Source organism: Rhodnius prolixus, unplaced genomic scaffold (assembly GCF_049639745.1).
Source record: "Rhodnius prolixus isolate KJV_2025 unplaced genomic scaffold, Rpr scaffold_5, whole genome shotgun sequence".
NCBI lineage: Eukaryota > Metazoa > Arthropoda > Insecta > Hemiptera > Reduviidae > Rhodnius > Rhodnius prolixus.
The window spans coordinates 2,684,565-2,702,482 of record NW_027411624.1 but is presented as its reverse complement, the minus strand read 5'-3'; the positions used below and the strand labels follow the sequence as shown (position 1 = coordinate 2,702,482).

The window sequence follows — 17,918 nt, the reverse complement described above, 5'->3', positions numbered from 1 at the left end:
CATCCTAAATACATAAATAAAAATATTTTATATAAAAAATATAACCCGTTACGTAAACGTATTCACGTACAACACACGGCCGTGTCCATGACACAGACAGTTTTTTTTGTTTAAATAAATTGCTCTTCTTGAAACAGACATCCGGTATGAACATCCCATGGCTTCCTGTTACTCTCAAGATTCGAGCTCACAAATTTTGGCAAATTAATTTTTCTAAGGCTTCAAATGACAATTCAGCCACTAATAATTTACATCATGGGCCGTCCTGGAAGCGGATACCAGAGATGCTACTCTAGTTGCAGTGTGCCTCATCCCTGTCATCTTTCGCTCGCAGCTTTATAAAAGTTGGTGGCCAGAGAATGTCTTCTTCTTTGCTACAGACTCACATCAGTTGGTTACGCAGCCTTTCTGGAGAAGTTCACGAACATCCTCCCGAGCCTGCTTTATCCAGAAAAGAATTACTACTATCTCACCTGAGCCATCCATGCTTCCCCGTTGAGCAAATGACTCCTTGGATTTGGCTGAGGTGATTAGAGTTCGCTAAACCAATTTCAAGCTCTGCAGAACCCTGTGGGTTGTGTTGTTATTCTGGATTCTATGCAGAGGGATGCTGAAGATCTTGCAGAAATGACTAATCCTCTTCACTCAACGGGAATCACCAGGAATAAGTGGGAGTAGAAGAATAAATAAAACAAACCTTCTTTGCGCTTGCGCGTGTTATTTCCGCCGCTTGATGCGCTAAACAGGGAACATGCCTTTAATTAAAAGCGTTGCTGTTGAGTTCACTGCGTAGAGTCCCCTGTACTCCAGGAATCCCTCTGCAGAGAGATTTTCCGCTTTAAAATTCCTGGAAAATTAATTAAAAATCTATTTTTATTTTAATTTTTTTAAACCCCCCACTCGGCAGTTTTAATTTGTTTATGCAGCACGATCGCTTTCTAATTTTAGATCAGGGAATGTCTGAACAGAGACACACCACCACCGCTATCTCGTGTTTACCATTCAAGTTATCAAGTTGTGTCTAATGAAGTTTAGCGAGGAGGAGATCGAGAGTGTGACACCAAACTAAGTACAGGAGGGAGTAAGCTTGCTTTATATAACGTCCCTAGGTGATTCACCGCCGGGTTGATAGTGCTTGGCGGAGACTTTGGATGAATAAATCAAGATACGAGGGGGAGCAAAAGATATGGGCCTGCTTTGAGTTGGCCATCTTGAGTAGATCAACAAGTCCCTTCGCTTGACAACAGCGCACTCTCGTAGTTCTTACAATTTCTCTTTTAATAAAGACGATCGCTCATTATGGTGCTCGCCGACGGAAACATGATTTATGGACTTGTCCGCCATACCCACCGTTTTTATTAAGTCGGGCTTTTTGTCTCTTCAGCCATTAGAACTCCTAATTAATCTCAAGGGTTTTTCCGGGATGGGTGGCACTCAGAGATGTCACAAGCAGTTGGGTCTTCCTTAAACTTCACACCAACGGCATATAATTTTCATCTAAAATTAGCAATTCATTTTAACAAATCATTTTTATTAATTTTATATATAATATTATATTAAAATAAAGTAATTACCTATTTTTTCTGGCTATTCTATTTTCATATTAACCAATAAATAAAATCCAAGGCCTAGACCAGGGGGAATCGAACCCACTAAACCAACAATACATCTTAGCTTTGCGGGTCTAGCCTATAACCGCCTAACATACTTTACTATAAACTCATATTAACCATTAAATAAAATCCAAGGCCTAGACCAGGGGAATCGAACCCACTAAACCAACAATACACCTTAGCATTGCGGGCTTAGCCTATACCCGCCCAACATACTTTACTGTAAATTTCTCATATTAACCATTAAATAAAATCCAAGGCCTAAGCACCGGGAATCGAACTCACTAAACCAACAATACACCTTAGCATTGCGGGTCTTGCTCGGCTATTGTGGCCCTTTATATACTCGTATAATGTACGAAGCATGGCTTTGTAAGTGGAAGATCCCCAGTTCGAATCTTTAGATAGTTTTTATTTATTTATTTATAATTTCTTTTTTAAATAGAAAAACTGTTAATGGTAATGGCATAGTATGTGCTTAGTCCTCGTCCATGACTTAGAGCTTCGTGACCTGCAGCAGAAAGTCATGCAAGTTTTGTTTTAATCAAGTTAATTGTGATGAGTATGGTTTTCCAAAAACAATAAATAAATAAGCGGCCGTTTTTCTTTCATCTGAACAGAGATATAAAAACCATCATTTGTATTTATAATATTTTAATTGAGTTGTTAGGAACATTTGATATATGGATTTCAGGATGAACTCATAATTGTTGAATAAATAATAAATTAAGGTAGAAAGTAAATAGTTTTCTAATACGCTAAATAATAAATTTGAAAATCGCCAAACTCTAATCGAATAATTATTAGAATTAATATCAATTAATTTCTCTGACCCAATTTTTCTAATATTAATCGTTGGAAGTGTATTTTATTTAGATAATATAATAATCAGATATCGATTCTGTTGCTGATTTAAGTATGTAACCAGATCGATGTTGCCATTATAGTTCTCTCTCTTTTTTTTCTCTGTTGTCTCTTTTTATCCCCCCTTGGGTATTACCTTGGCAGGGCTGCCAGGGCAGCTGAGGGGGGGATTGTATTCCCCGATATTTAGTGGTGAGCGTGTGTGTGTTCAGCCAGAGAGTTGACGTGAACGGTTAATATGGTGGTGGTGGTCTGCGTGTATGTTAAAACAGCCGGCGGTGGTGTGGGTGGGGAAATTACTGTTTAATATTTCACCAATCTATTGGAACAGGGCAACACTGTTTTGAAGCGATACGATAGACAGAACAAACTTGTTACAGTTGGTGGCCCTGTGTGCCTTCTTCATGACCGCGAAATAAAACCAGGAACGGACGCCATAGTTCGCTGAAACGTATCATCTACCCTTTAATGGTTCTCTGTAATTAAAGGTGCGCCCACCCCCAAACAAATTCAAATTGAATTTATTTATTTATTTGTATATAAATTAATTAAAGTTAATTATGTTATTGCCGATATTAAAAATTGTCCATCCGTCCTGGAAATATAGAACTTCCGTAAGTAATCATTCTTTTTTAATATGAAATTATTTTGTAATTTTAAGCCACAATTTTGTTGGTATTTTATTGATGCAATTTGGCAGCACTGCTTTCACCATTTTTGTATGAAATCCACTTATTTCACTGAGTCATTTGCACTGTATTTCGTTGAATCGTCCATTGCCTAGCTAGATTTGTGGTTGTCTTCGTTTCTCTGCATTGTATATCCTATCGTTCCCTTCAATATTAACCAGTTTCGTATGCATCAGTGGACGTTCTGTGCCGGTAACATGAACAGAAGATAATATATAACCACGTTAGCTTAATACCCACCTTCCTCGGGCTTCTGGGCACTTTTTGGGGTGGTCCAGGGTGTTGTACATCCTGCGGCCTACTTTTTGGAATGGCCTAGGGTGTTGTACATTCTGCGTCCTACTTTTTTGGGATGGTCCAGGGTGTTGTACATCCTGCGTCCTGCTTTTTTTGGGATGGTCCAGGGTGTTGTACATCCTGCGTCCTACTTTTTTAACATGAATACGTCTTTAAATTTGCTATCATATGGAGGCAATCCCAAAAACCTAATGATAACAAAATCGGGGGATACAGTATGCATTATAGTTTCCAATCTATCGTCTACATCCAAAATTAAATTAGACCACTGGATAGCTAAAGGATCAAATAATTCATTACGATAAGCGAGGACTGTGACCAATCGCGCGCGGTGGAGGAGGAAGCGCCGCCATTTCTAGATCATTTTGCTGCGTATCGAGATTTGCAATTAGTATAACTTTTGACTCGGAGAAGCTACGATGTTCGTTTAAGTTTTAATCGTCAGCTGACGTCACAACCTATCGATTGTATATAAAACATTAGTGCAAAATAGTTACAGTGAATATAATAAGGTTTTAGAATAAAAAAATATATAATGTCGGCCTATACGCGTCGAAAAGCCAAAACCAAATATAGAGATCGTATACGGTTGGAAAGAGCTTCTCAAGAACAATCGAATGGTAATAATAAAACACGATATGACCGAGTCAAGCTGTACCGGGAACGTAAAAGAATGAATGCGGCCGAGCGGATCAACGACGGTGTCATTACATCTGCAGCTGGGGCCGGTTGAAATTATGCAAGTGGATGATGAAATCGCTTCTACATCGACAACGGACTGTATAGGCATAGATTGTGTTCGATCGTCGATTATGGAGACACATTGTTTCATCCTAAATATATAAATAAAAATATTTTATATAAAAAATATAACCCGTTACGTAAACGTATTCACGTACAACACATGGTCCATGACACAGCCACATTTTTTTGGGCTTCTTCATTAAATCTTAATCAAATTTACACATCTTAACGGCTTTTAATGATGCCCAACGTTCTCTGTCTCTCGCTAATACCCAAATTCAGTTTGCAGCGTGTGAAAATCGAGCGACTTGTCTATCATATCAGACTGTTCACTTATGGATAATTTATTGTGGAAAAAAAACACCTTGACCTTAATAAAAACATACAATCTGGGACAGCGTGACTGGAAAATGGGTTTCCATTTGATGGATATTTGTTTTTCCCATTATTGCTATTTAAATAAATCATTAAAATGCAGAAAATTTGTTTTGTTAAACACTTGTTGCTTGGTAACTTCACCGAACAGGTGTCCGTCCATCATTTATTGATGGTATCTATCATGATTATTACATAATGTTTCATGATTATTACATAAGCAGAAATGATCTTTCTGTTGAACGGGGAGAGGCTGGGGGCGGCTGGAGGCGGTCTACTGCCACGTCATCGCTAACAAATACATTTTTTATCACTCTTTTATTGTATCAGAATTTGAATTCTTTCTTGGGATTTTCTTTAGACTTATAATTTAGTTGTGAATTATATTGAGAACAAACAGTATTTTTTAAGCAACTAACGGTAAATACTTATTTATTTATTTATTTGCAACTGTACAAAGTATACATCTAGCAAAAGTGTATTTAAAGATAAACATTTGATTGTGTCACAGAGCTCTGGCTCAGTGCCACAACCAGAATGACGGGATGAGAGAAACCAGCCAGCGCTGGAACTCTCTAGGAACTTATTGGGGTTTAGGAAACAATGAGGTCACCTGGAGGATTGTCAAGATGGGACGATGTGGATAGTGATTGAGCCAGAGGATTTGGGGTGATCGCGAGAGAGTTTGCTGTGGAAATTTCAGGAATCCAGGTGTGGATTAACTTCATTTACATACGGAATATTGAGATCATGACGGAGACATAGAATGTGTGCGTTAACGATTCGGCGGAGGACTTTAGACTGAGAAAGATTGGATAGGTTGTGGATGTTGGACGGTTTTAGCGGAACCCCACAATTCTGCACCATATGAGTCCATATTGGTCGTAGTAGTGTTTTGTAAAGTGTAAGTTTGTTTTGTACGTTCATGGAGGATTTCAGTCCAAGGAGTCTCCTTAGTTGTCCGTAACGTCTGTGTCAGTTCTTGTCTTTTAAGTCTTGTAGGAACGGTAAATACTAAGTCGTTAATGAAGTTTCAGAATGTTATTTATGGTTGCTAATAAGTGTTGGTTATTCAGTAAGCTTTTCTAATTTTATCTATAAATCTATCTATCTATATTTATCTTTAATTACTGAGAATCTTTGGCTCTATAAGTTGACGTTTTCAATTCTGATTTTTATTCCTACTTTATGTTATAAAACGAATAAAATATTTATGAAATGGTGGGGCATATTTCTGTTGATGTTCGTGCTTTTTACAGGAACTAAATTTGCAACAATAAACTGTTGGGGGGGGGGGGAATTAGTAGTCTGTACCGGAAGTTTTAAGGTTTTCAATTTTGGGGCTCAAAATGTAGTGGGTGGGCTCAAAACAATCTGGTGCAAACACGCATAAATTTCGAAACTTTATTTTTAGATTATTCTTGGGAATTTTGAAGAGTTGTCAGTTAAATTTTTGAAGGCTTTTTTTTTTTATATACCAACGTTTCGGCAAATTTATTACCTTCTTCAGGTTATTATAAATTTTTAGAGTTTTGTTGTTTGACTACGTAATCACAAGTGCTGAACATCAGTTATGATGATGTAGTTAAACATTAAACTTTATCTTGTTTTCTCTTATATTCATGTTTATAGCTCCAATTTTCATATATTCTCCTTATAATTTGTTGCTAACGGTGTAGAGTAGAAGGATCTTGTCGTCCCTGCGGGTATCCCAGTCTAACAACATAAACATTCAACATTTAATACTGACTTCCCAAAAAAACTCTCACTCTGTACAATGGTAGTTGATGGGTGCAACTACGTATTTGGGTTTAGCCTACCCACAGGCAAACTTCCATCACCACACACATACACTCATAATTAAACATTTCACATTAGGGGGAGCCACAAATGGATATTTCAGTTCACAGTGAATGGTTACCTAAAGCTCCTCCTCAGCCGATATTTTGTGGACGTATTATTTGCAATTTCTATGCATTCGCCAAGCCGGAAAAATTAAATGAAAATACGAGTTTTTTTTTGTCTAATGGGGGAGGGGGAAATGGTTGGAGAATTTCCTGAAGAAACGCTTTCATGTGGAGGGGGGTCAGGAAAAGCCCCGTAATAAAGGTAACTATGGTTAAACGACCGTGGGGGGTGGCTAGAGTGAAATGGCTGCCAGAATTTGCCTAATACCGTGGCCTGTGCTCCAGTCGATACAGGGAATAAAAGACGAGTTGAGGCGTAGGAAACCCTTGCGGGGTAAGAAAGGGCCTAACTACTGGAAATCTTCTACATCTCGGTGAACATACTCATGTTGCGGACATAAAAAATATTAAACTTTATATGCGGGTAAATAAATGCGAAATTGCGCATAACTTTGTTATCCGCTTGCTAAATTTTATTGAAATACTTTTCTGATATTTTATGTTCGTTGAATAGAAAACTTTTTTTTTTATGATTTGGAAAAGGCAGTTTCATCATTTCACGGCTAAGTCCTGGAGAAGTCAATTTTTAATTTCGTTCTTCACCTCCACTACTTCCTCTGGAATCGACGTACAGTTCGATACCATCTCATTGAATCGAATAGAATTACCTAAAAACAAAGATGGCGGTTCTCAGTAAAGGAATTCTTTGAACTGTTCTCTAATGTGCTACTTCAGTAGATTGTACAGATTTTATTTTTTAATCTATTACTGAAATTAGCGACTGCAACGATTGACTCCAAAATTCAACTTATCGTACAACGTATCCAAGATTCCTCAAGACTCATTATTACGTCCCGTTCCTGATCAATGACGCCAGACTGTATTTTGGGCAGTTGAATTGACACTTCCCACAGGTACTTTTTCCAATCATCCCAGTTGAAAGTCCTTCCTAGTAAAACCAAGTCTTCCTTTCTCCGTCTCAAAAAATCTTAAACCGGCCTTAAACTCCTCTTGGACATTCAGCCTAATAACATCCTGCTAATTCCAAGAAGACGCCACATCTGCCCCATTGTGACCCACTCTAATACACAGAGATTGTTCCTCTTCAGCGCCTCCGACGATCCCCCTACAAGATTATAGCAAAGTCAATTAAAGTAACTGTGCAGTACCGCCATTGGGTTGTAATTATCAACTATTTTGCCATATCTTTGTTCTGTACATCTACATCTTTTTTTTCTAGTCTAGATTTTAAATTTTCCACCCCCCGATGCTGTATCTTCTTTTTTGGCGGAGTTACGGCCAAAAAGCTGATTGGGTATTTCATAAGCTCCACTAGTTTTTGACAATGATTATGAAAACTTACATAAAAAGTTGTGGAAAATTTCGTTGACCCTGAATTACGATATCCCTAATATTTGAAGAGATATTTAAGAACAAAGTCACAATTTTTCATCTATTCATGATCGGTTTTCAATATTAATTTTCAAATTTTATTAGCGATTGGTGCGTTTTAAATGGATCTCTCTCTGTATATGACACCTGAAGAACTGTACAGTTTGAAAACATTTAGTGAGCTTTTACTTCGTGTTTTTTCCTTTAAAAATAACTGAAATTTCCTTTTTTCCACTTTGAAAAGTTCTGTAGGAAGAGAATTGCCTGCATTGGGCGTGGAGGACATTTTAGTTAAGGAATATTTAATGAAGCAAGCGAGTAATCTAACCAGGATCATGTATCATTACACACAGTAGTAATTGTCAAACGGAAGTACATTCAACTAATAATGTATTCAGTAAAGCTAATAGAAACACAATAAGTTAGACAACAGTGCGATGTTATGCCGCCATCTTGTTGCTAAATTTATTGTCTTCAGCGGCGTTAAATATCCCTCCACGCCCTGACCTCTCCTGGTTAATGGATTGTTTAATGATCTACTGCTTTCTCTTTCATGGCAAGCAAGTGAAACAAGATGTAGTTCAAGTTAGGATGATCCATTTTGTGAACTTAGCATTCATTTTGTAGAGAGAGTATGAATTTCATTATGCAGTCAAGAGTATATCCGGGGTTAATCGATACTATTATGGGATGGCAAGGAACATGACAAGTAAATATTCGTTTTGTAGGAAACACAACTTGTTTTAGGAAAAAACTTTGGGATTAGCTCTTCTATACGATGCCGAAGCGAGGTCTTCAAATATTATGGGTGTCATACCCATCAACAGGTCTAAACTGTTGAGAGCAATATATGGATCAATCCGTGCGGATGATTGCATAATTTGAGGAAGACTTTGATGAAGAACCGCTGTAGAGGTACTTGCATTCAGCATCCCCGAATCGTGGGATCAATCATGCTGGCTCTACAAACTTACCTTTTCACCTCAACAGCTTCAAATAGCCGTTTGCTCTTGGACCGGCGGCTTAGTTCTTTGCTGCTGCAACCAAGTGTACGTTACTGCTCAAAAATCAACCAAACAATCTCCCATTTCTGGTCCAAGTTAAGGTTGCAAACATCCCCAATTGGCACCACATACTATTTCCTCTTCGTGACTTCTCCCCAAGGCAAGGGTATAAAAATGGGAGAACACTGAGACTAGATTATTCGATGTTAGAAATAGAAGGCCAACCAATCAATCAGCAGGCCCTTTATAGCTCACCTTGAACTATCCGTCCAATTATTTCTGCCCTTTTGTTTCTAGAATTTCTTTCTGAAGGTCTTAGTTTTAGCTAGCTCTCTCTTTGATCACGTTGACGCACAAAACAACCCACTTCCTTATAAATTATTAATTTGTTTGGAAAACGTCAATAATGTTACCGATTTGCAGCAGAAATGAAAGTGAATACTAAGTCATCTTCTCTCTTGGGAACGCCCCTTTGTGGACAGAAATTTGAATCTTTCTAATTATAAGTATTTGGATATTCCTGCTTCCTCTGACTGCACAGGTAAGGGGGAGACTTCGGTTGCCCATATCGGAGTTCCCACCGGCTTGACATAGTTCACGAACTAGAAATCACGGGAAATGACAAGTCTATTCCCAATCCTCAAAAGGAAAGGATTTTGGGGAGAATTCCGTGGAAAGAGAGATGAGTCCCTGATTTAGAGCTGGAGGAGAACACCTCTGACTTCCTTTTATATTTTATTGCAGTATCTGGAGATTCTGGTGCTGAATCCGTGATGTTGGACACCCTTAACATTCTGCATCAACACCTGATTACTTAATTTGGTGAATGGTCTTGAGAAGCTGTTGCTCCTCATTGTCGTCATTTATAAAAAAGTAAAGTAATAGCCTATTTTTTCAGGCGGGGCTTAACGTCCAACTACCAATTAGGTGTCGTGGACGGAGGCGACTAGCAAACATACTTTACTGTAAATTTCTTTTATTAACCATTAAATAAAATCCAAGACCTAGACCGGGGAATCGAACCCACTAAACCAACAATACATCTTAGCATTGCGGGTCTATCCTATAACCGCTCGGCTACCGTGGCGCCCATCGTCTTGTATACTTTTATACAGCTCAATAAAAGCACAACTTTTTCTGAAATTATGACTCCTTGATTCATTAATCATTGCAAAAAATATACAGTTGAAGATTTTAACAGAAATCATCGAGAAAGAATTTTTTACACGTTAAAGTAAAAATATCATGGTTTATAAGAAACGTTTTTAAGGCCGTTTTTATGGGCGAAAAAACGCGGAATATCGACGGAAAAGTTAAAAATGCGCAAATATCTTGGACACTATTGAGAATCGGGCCACAGTGAATAGAATATTTTTTGTTGCATTTGAGCTGCTGACTCACCTCACGAAGTTTCGCGACCTCTCCTCCGTGTACACCCTGTATATTCTTTTTTACCTATTACTTCATATTTCTTCTTCCTCTATTTTCGTTCTAGCCGTATTTCTTGCAGTCAGCACAGTTGCCTGTATCGAGAGAACACTGTCCAGAGGCCGGAAGTGCACTAGATGTTTGTGCCTTAATCGCGTAGTCAGTAAAAAATTGACTTCCTTTTAAATTCTCCAATGCACCATAAATATATGATTTATTTAAAGAAAGAAAAGACAATTTTCCTTGATAATTCATTGCTTTATTTTTCCTTCTTAGAGGCAAAAAGTATTTTCATCCCATTTCCTAACCCCAGTTTTTTTTCCCTTGCTATTTTCTCAGTTTTTTTATTTTTATTATTAAATTGTTCCTTGTTTTCTTTAACTTTTCCACACTTTGCACTTTGTGGTCGTAGATTCTTTATGTGGTTGCTTTTCTCTTACAGTTTATCCGCTAGATACGCTGTGTGTGTGCTCACGCTTGAGAGAATACCAGGGTGGAAAAGCGATTATGGTCTTCGAACTACAATATTAAATCAAAATGAATAAGGAGAATTTCCCTTTAGTTTTTCTTATTTCTCGTTAATCTTTGAGTGATTTATTTTTCTATAATTATTGGATGACGTGGAATAGTTACCTGTTTTGAGCTGTATCATGTTCAAGAGTCACAAAAAGAGATCAAAGAGACCAAAGGAGATGGTAGCGCAAAAAGAACTAGTAGGGGAAAGTCTTCAACCTTCTTAGAAGGGGAGGTTTCGTCTACTAGATCCAAGAAAGAGTTGGCACAACCATAAGCCTCTTTTGGCTTCGGTGCCCCGCTATTTTAATCCTTAATCACATAAAGAGATGGAACCGTACAAAACACAAAAGCGGCACTTTAGTGATCCCAGAAGTACTTATAAATCCCTTGATCACTAGATGATTTTGTAGGAGTTGTTTTTGAGGAAGTCTTAATAACGATGAAAATTTGGTTCAATAGACTGGAGTACCGGTATCCGGCGATCGATTTTTGGACTTCCTCTGTCAGAACTAAATATCAAATTTCAATTTAATGTAGCGGAAGTTGAGCAAGTATGGGTACTTGATTGCTCCAAAATTCTTGCCGTGAAATGCAAATTGAACCCGACTCTCTTATTATTTGCATTCCACTTCCCGTTTATTTCCCTCTCCGCCCCCCCACAAATAAAATATTCACCAAACCGGAAGTGCTTCGTTTCCATTTTTTCTTGGCGCTATTTCCAAGTTTACTACATCTGATTGAATACATATTGGTGATTTCCTCCGTTTATGTCTCTTTTTATATTTTACTTGTACCCTAGATGAAAGCCTTGTTGAATGGAAGTAAGCCGAGGCTTACTTCGAGGCACACGCAGAAGCCTAAAGAAAACTGGTATCTATATTCCAATGTTCTTTTCATTTCGAGTGGCCAATCATCTTGCACTGTAAAAATCCTCTTTTTTTTTGTTATTTCCTCCAGAATAAAGAATTCATCTTTTCGTGGCAAACTACAACTTAAGATTGGTCCTTGGTAAATTCTATTAATGCTAAACAATTATACACAACTGGTAGATAGATAGATAGATTAAATTAGGGCGGCCTCAAGGCCTAAGCCACTGCGACCCCTTTGGATCTAATGTGGCTCCCCTCACTCTAAAGCTCACCATCCAGATCTGTCCTTTTAATCAGACTCTTGAGTCTTTAATCAAACTGTTGAGAGTTAAGTTCACAGGCCTTGATTTTTCCTACCCGAGAAGTAACATCCTTAGCCCCAGACAAGCCCCTCACACTGACACAACACTTGCAGAGTGCCGTTTCCTTCTCCTTCTCCTGACACAGAACCTACAAAAGGCTATCATCTGCTAGGCTCATGCGATGCATGTGTTTTCTGAGCCTGTAGTGGGCCCAGTTTAATGGGCCTACAATCATCCTTATAGCCCCCACGCGGCCTTGACGGATTAATTCTGCAGTCAGCCTCGCTGAATAGCCTTTAATGAACTCCTTCGCCTGTCTCTGCCCCGTAGTGGCAAGCCACCACTCCTGAGACCCTACTCTGCACCCATAATTTAATGGCCGCAGTCTTCACACACTTCGAAACCCCAAAACAGGGCTCCGGGCCAACGAAGTGTCCCGCAGAGCCTTCCCGGGCCAATAAATCTGCCGCTTCGTTTTCCTACACAACTGGTAAGAATGGATAGATTTTTTAATATAAAATAATTTGTGATTTAAGTACAGAATACATAAGGACCCTCAACCTTGCTCAGCAAGATGCTGAATGTGGAAGCCCGAAGGTACCGCGTGTCGACCCAGTAAGAGTGGCCACAAGAAGAGAGAAGCTCAAAAAGATTAGGGGCGCTAATGACCTCGGCAGTGGATGCGGCCCCCCCAAAAAACTGCACATCAGGAAACTTTAAAATCATTTCCGTTTTTTTTTTTTTAGTGCAATTTATGATTGCGTCATTTTCTGATAAGCTCATCCCTTTAGAGGGGATAAACGGGATGAAATAGAAGTCAATACTAGGTGTTAGGGATTCAGGATGATGAAGCTTTCTTCCTGCCAGCAGATCGTATCTCGCTTGGGGGACCGGCTGGTTTATCTGTCTCCTCTTTTCTGTAGAGGAATATTCCTTCCTCTAAGATTGAATGGCATTGTAATCTCTTCGGTTCCAGATTCCTGTGGTGGATACACCAAATAATTTTTTTTTACTGGTTGAAGCTTGAATGATATCTGCTGGTCCACCAGTTGGTGATTTGATAGCTCTCATTTAACTTGAAATCAGGTTTTCAATGCTTTGAAATAATACTTAATGGCGCTTAAATTGTTTTGCTGATTTTCCACAATGCTACCAGTGTGGATTTTCGCTCTTATTAAATTTTGAATGAAAATCCTTTATTTTCTGGTCTAAAGTATTTTTAATCAGAGTACAAGCACCTCCCACAGCTCTAATTACTGTAAAACCGGAAATGGATTATAATTGTGATTTTTTATCAATTGGGTTTTTAGTTATAAAGAAATATTTCGAAATGAGATCTTCTTTTTTTGCCCAAAGGGTTCTAATATTTATTTGTAATATTTAAATCTCTTTTTCTTTCGTATTCTTTAACATAATGAGGAATAAAGTTGGAGAATAAAGGGAATAAAGGGAGAACAATGGCAGAGAGAGAGAGAGAGATTGATGTTGTTTGTGGGGAATAAAGGGAGGAATAACAGACGCGCTTCTTTATAAATTTCTCATATTTAAGTATTAAATAAAATCCCCGCCCAAGACCGGAAATTCTGCCGCTAAACTATACAATTAATCTTAACTTTGACGTCATTGCCGCTAACTGCTCAGCGGCCTTGTGGTACCTGTAAAGGTTTTATTATTTGGCGCATCATTTTTGATACGCATAAATTAAAAACGGGAAAAAAACTATTCATTTAGGCTCACGAGATTGCGTGATCTGGTGTTAAAACGATTGTTCCGCTTTTTTATAGCGTGAACCATCCGCATGAATATAGACAAATTAACCGGCATTTTCCACACTCGTGCACATTGTCGTCACACAGTGACGTTATATCCGGTATCAAGACACTGGATGGTACCACAAGTTGTTGGTGGCCTATATCTTGCTAACTAATGGCGGAATACTAAACACGCCGCAGTTACGTCTTTCAATTATTTCCATTCTCTGGAAATTACACTAGCGCAAAAAGTTGGAAACTATTAAAATGTATAGCAATTAGTTTCATTTAAGACGCAGGATTCTATTTTAAAACTTCCGGCGGATATCCAAAAACTACGACATTTTACTATTTATTTATATATCCTTTTAATGAAATTTACATCTGTACCCACAGGGCACAATAAGTAAATGAGATAAATGTTTGTACCCAGTAACGGTGGCAGACGTGAATGACGGTCATCCAGTGATGGCCGCCATTAGTCACCCAGAGTTGGTCACGGAGCCAACGGCGCCTCAGCCGTCTTCGAGGATTGGAGGGCAGCCGCAGTTGAAGACAAGTTTGCAGCTAAAGGGATTTTACTATTAATTTTTTTTCTAGCGTCATGAATTTATCTCATATCTCCTTTGACAGCCGCCTTCGTTATCGCCCACCGAATCATTTACTCCCATTCCAGGATTGGAATATCCAACGGCTGTCTACGAACTTTACCCTAAACATAGACACGGCCGTGTGTTGTACGGTGAATACGTTTACGTAACAGGTTATATTTTTTTATGTAAAATATTTTTATTTTTATATTTAGGATGAAATCAAGGAAACAAATCGACGATCGAACACAATCTATGCCTAAACAATCCGTTGTCGATGTAGAAGCGATTTCATCATCCACTTGCATAATTTCAACCGCCCCAGCTGCACTGATGTATTGATACCGTCGTTGATTCGCTCGGCCGCATTCATTCTTTTACGTTCCCGGCACAGCTTGACTCGGTCTTATGGTGTTTTATTATTACCATTCGATAGTTCTTGAGAAGCCCTTTCCAACCGTATACGATCTCTGTATTTGGTTTTGGCTTTTCGACGCATATAGGCCGATATTATATATTTTTTATATTTTTTTATTCTAACACCTTATTATATTCACTGTCTCTATTTTACACTAATGTTTTACTGTACAATCGATAGATTGTGACAACAGCTGACGATTAAAACTTAAACGAACATCGTAGCTTCTCCGAGTCAAAAGTTTTATACTAATTGCAAATCTTGATACGCAGCAAAATGATCACAAAATGGCGGTGCTTCTCCCTCAAACGCGCGCGATGCGACACAGTCTTCGCTTATCGTAATGAATTCTTTGATCCTTTAGCTATCCTAGTGGCATAATTTAATTTTGGATGTAGACGATAGTTTTTCGAAACTATAATGCCAAACTGTATCCCCCCGATTTTATTATCATTAGGTTTTTTTGGATTGCCTCCATATGATAGCAAATTTAAAAACGTATTCACGTCAAAAACGCATGGATCTCTCAAAATTGCAATTTTCCACCTTCTGTTTGGAAAAATTAATTGAAAAATTCTTGAATTTTTGCTCTGTGTGTATGAGAGAGGTGTAAAAAAAGTTTTATTTTCATTTTATAGTTTTTCCTCCACTGTTTTGGACTAAAAAATAATTAAGAGAAAAGAGAGTCTGTCTGGTGGGCAATATCGTCTCTCTCTCTCTCTTTATATAAGCGAACACCGAGAGAGAGGAAGAGAGAGGAAACATAGCCGAGGAGAATGAATAATATTCTGGAGAAATAACTTTAGGGGAAAAATAGAACTAAAAATATTGTTTAAAAAAAAAAAAAAAAAAAACTTTAACAAAATTAATAATGCTTCATGCACCCAACAGAGAGAGAAAGACAAGGGGAATGCCAACATGCCACAGATGGCGCTGCCGTGCTACTTTGGCAGGGATGCCACATCCGTGTGGTGCCATTTTTTCTTTTTTTCGCCAAGTTATGGCATGAAGTCTGATGACATTCGCAACATCTCGCTTTTGTGCGGTTCTACCTGTAATTTATTATCGCTTTTTCTCTTTTTTCCTCATGAGGACAATTTATTTTCTTAAAATACATTTTAATAAATTTTGTGTTGAATTTATTTAAATTTAGCTTTTTTTATGCGTCAAATGTGACTTCCGGTTTCGTTGCAATTGTTTGCTATATTATCTCCCTTCCGGAATTTTCACTTTTCTGAGTCTGATAATTTTTATTTATTTTTTCTTTATTCAATCAAGAATTACTTGGTTTATTGATTTAAGAAAAAAGCTTACCAAAGCTTCGCCTAGTGGCGCCTAGATCCACATCAAAATTGTTACAGAACTTTTTAAAAGCTATTTTCCCTTCAACAAGACCGTACTGATGAAGTATTCCGCCCCAAAATGTGGCCTTCTTCAATGATTAGATCCGTCACCTGTTACTGTTTCTCAGAAATTCTTAAAGAAAAAGTCCAAAATCCACTCAGCATAGGGGTATTTCTGGTGAAGGGTATTTTGATTGGTTACTGTATGGCATTCAGGGAGCCAATCCAAATACTAAGTTTCCGCTACATTTCTCACGCACACACGCCCAGAGTAAGGGAAAATTTTCTAAGAATCACTATTTTGGGACTCGGAGGACCTCAACTGGAAATTTGAACTGGAAAACTGGAAATCAGAAAACTGACATGAACACAATACTTTGCTTATCCCAGTAAGAGGAAGTCAGAAGTACAGCTTTGACAGTTGGAGAAAATATATTTCCTATTTCACCAATTTCCTTTCATTTTCCTCGCTACAGCATTATCAGCCTCTTTCTCAAACAGTATTTTCGCTTATTCTCTTGGTGGGGAAAAAGGGCAGAAAAAAGAAGAAAGAAGGGAAAATCCGACGTGATTTCCCAGACACTCCTTGCAGACCATCTATCCATCGCTCAGCAGGAAATACCAGGTGAGCGGTGCCTCCTTATCTGACAGCCCCTAATAGAGTTTCTGCTGACGTCGGATACCCCTGTAGTTCCTAGCTGACGTATCCTTAGCTTCCTCTTCAAATTCTAGCTTTATCATTATTATTTCTTTTTCTTTTATGCGTACGCACTTTCTTCGAAAAAACTAGTATTTCGACCATCATTTTACTTACTCAAATTTATAGATCTTGTTTTCAAGAAAAAGTAAAAGTCAAATAAATCAAAAATGGTCGAATGATATCATGACGAAATCGACAAACATTACTTCGTGACGCTACGGGTACACAATCAATCACAGGACCTTGGTCTTTTTATTAAAGGATTCGCCATTTTTATACGTAAGTAAAATCTCAAATGGTTAAGTTTCAAGTAAATTTAATAACAAGAGTAAAGAAGTTTATCAAAATTTGCTTATTATGACTAATTACTTGGAACCGGACTGGTTCTGAATTGAAACATATGATTCATACATATACTCATCTGCCCCAGTACAGCCCTTTATTATCTACTGTTTTGATTATGATTTATTATCTACTGTTGTGGTTATATATTCTTAATTGAATTCCAGCAATGTTTACACTCATAAAAGCTTTAATGTTTAAAACATATGATTTAATTGAAACATATGTTTTAATTAAATCATATGATTACTCATCTGCCCCAGTACAGCCCTTTATTATCTACTGTTATGACTAATTTTTATAATCTTAATTGAATTTGTGATTTTCATAAAAGCTTTTAATGCACATTACAAATTGAATTACAATTCCAGCAATGTTTACACACCCTCTCTTGTCGTATATTTAATGAAGCGAATAAAAGGTATTTAAAGCCCTGTGGAATTGGGTTAAATTCAAGCTGGGTTTTCCATTGGAATGTGTAGAGAGATGGGTTTTGTTGTGGGCTAGTTTGAACATTTATTATCTGGATAGTATGCAGAACAGACGACCCACTTCCCCTCTTCAGTCGTTCTCTCTCTCTCGTAGATCGGATTCCCTGTGTGCGTGTGCGGCGGCGGTGGTGGCGGTATGGACGCTCCTAACTCTTCTTCTACTCCAGCTTGGTCCATACAAAACCATGGATTCAATAGATGACTGTGTGTGGATTTGATATTGCTAAAACTGCATGTCTAAACATGAATAATAGTCTCTGAGTTGAATGAAAACGGAGGGGGG

The 17,918-nt window shown here is 38.0% G+C and overlaps 1 protein-coding gene across 13 annotated transcripts in view; it reads left to right on the top strand.

Moving 5' to 3' along the window:
• dlg1 (MAGUK family member discs large 1) overlaps positions 1-17,918 on the top strand; it is a 775,373-nt gene that overhangs the window by 539,810 nt on the left and 217,645 nt on the right. For 2 of the 13 annotated variants that reach the window (XM_074136783.1, XM_074136778.1), the window contains exon 1: positions 3,023-3,091. The exons of the other annotated variants lie outside the window; for them this stretch is intronic. In XM_074136783.1, coding sequence (XP_073992884.1) covers positions 3,038-3,091 — 54 coding nt within the window. In that variant the 5' untranslated portion in view covers positions 3,023-3,037. Of the gene's footprint in view, positions 1-3,022; positions 3,092-17,918 lie in introns of those variants that run through there. 13 annotated transcript variants of the gene reach the window in all.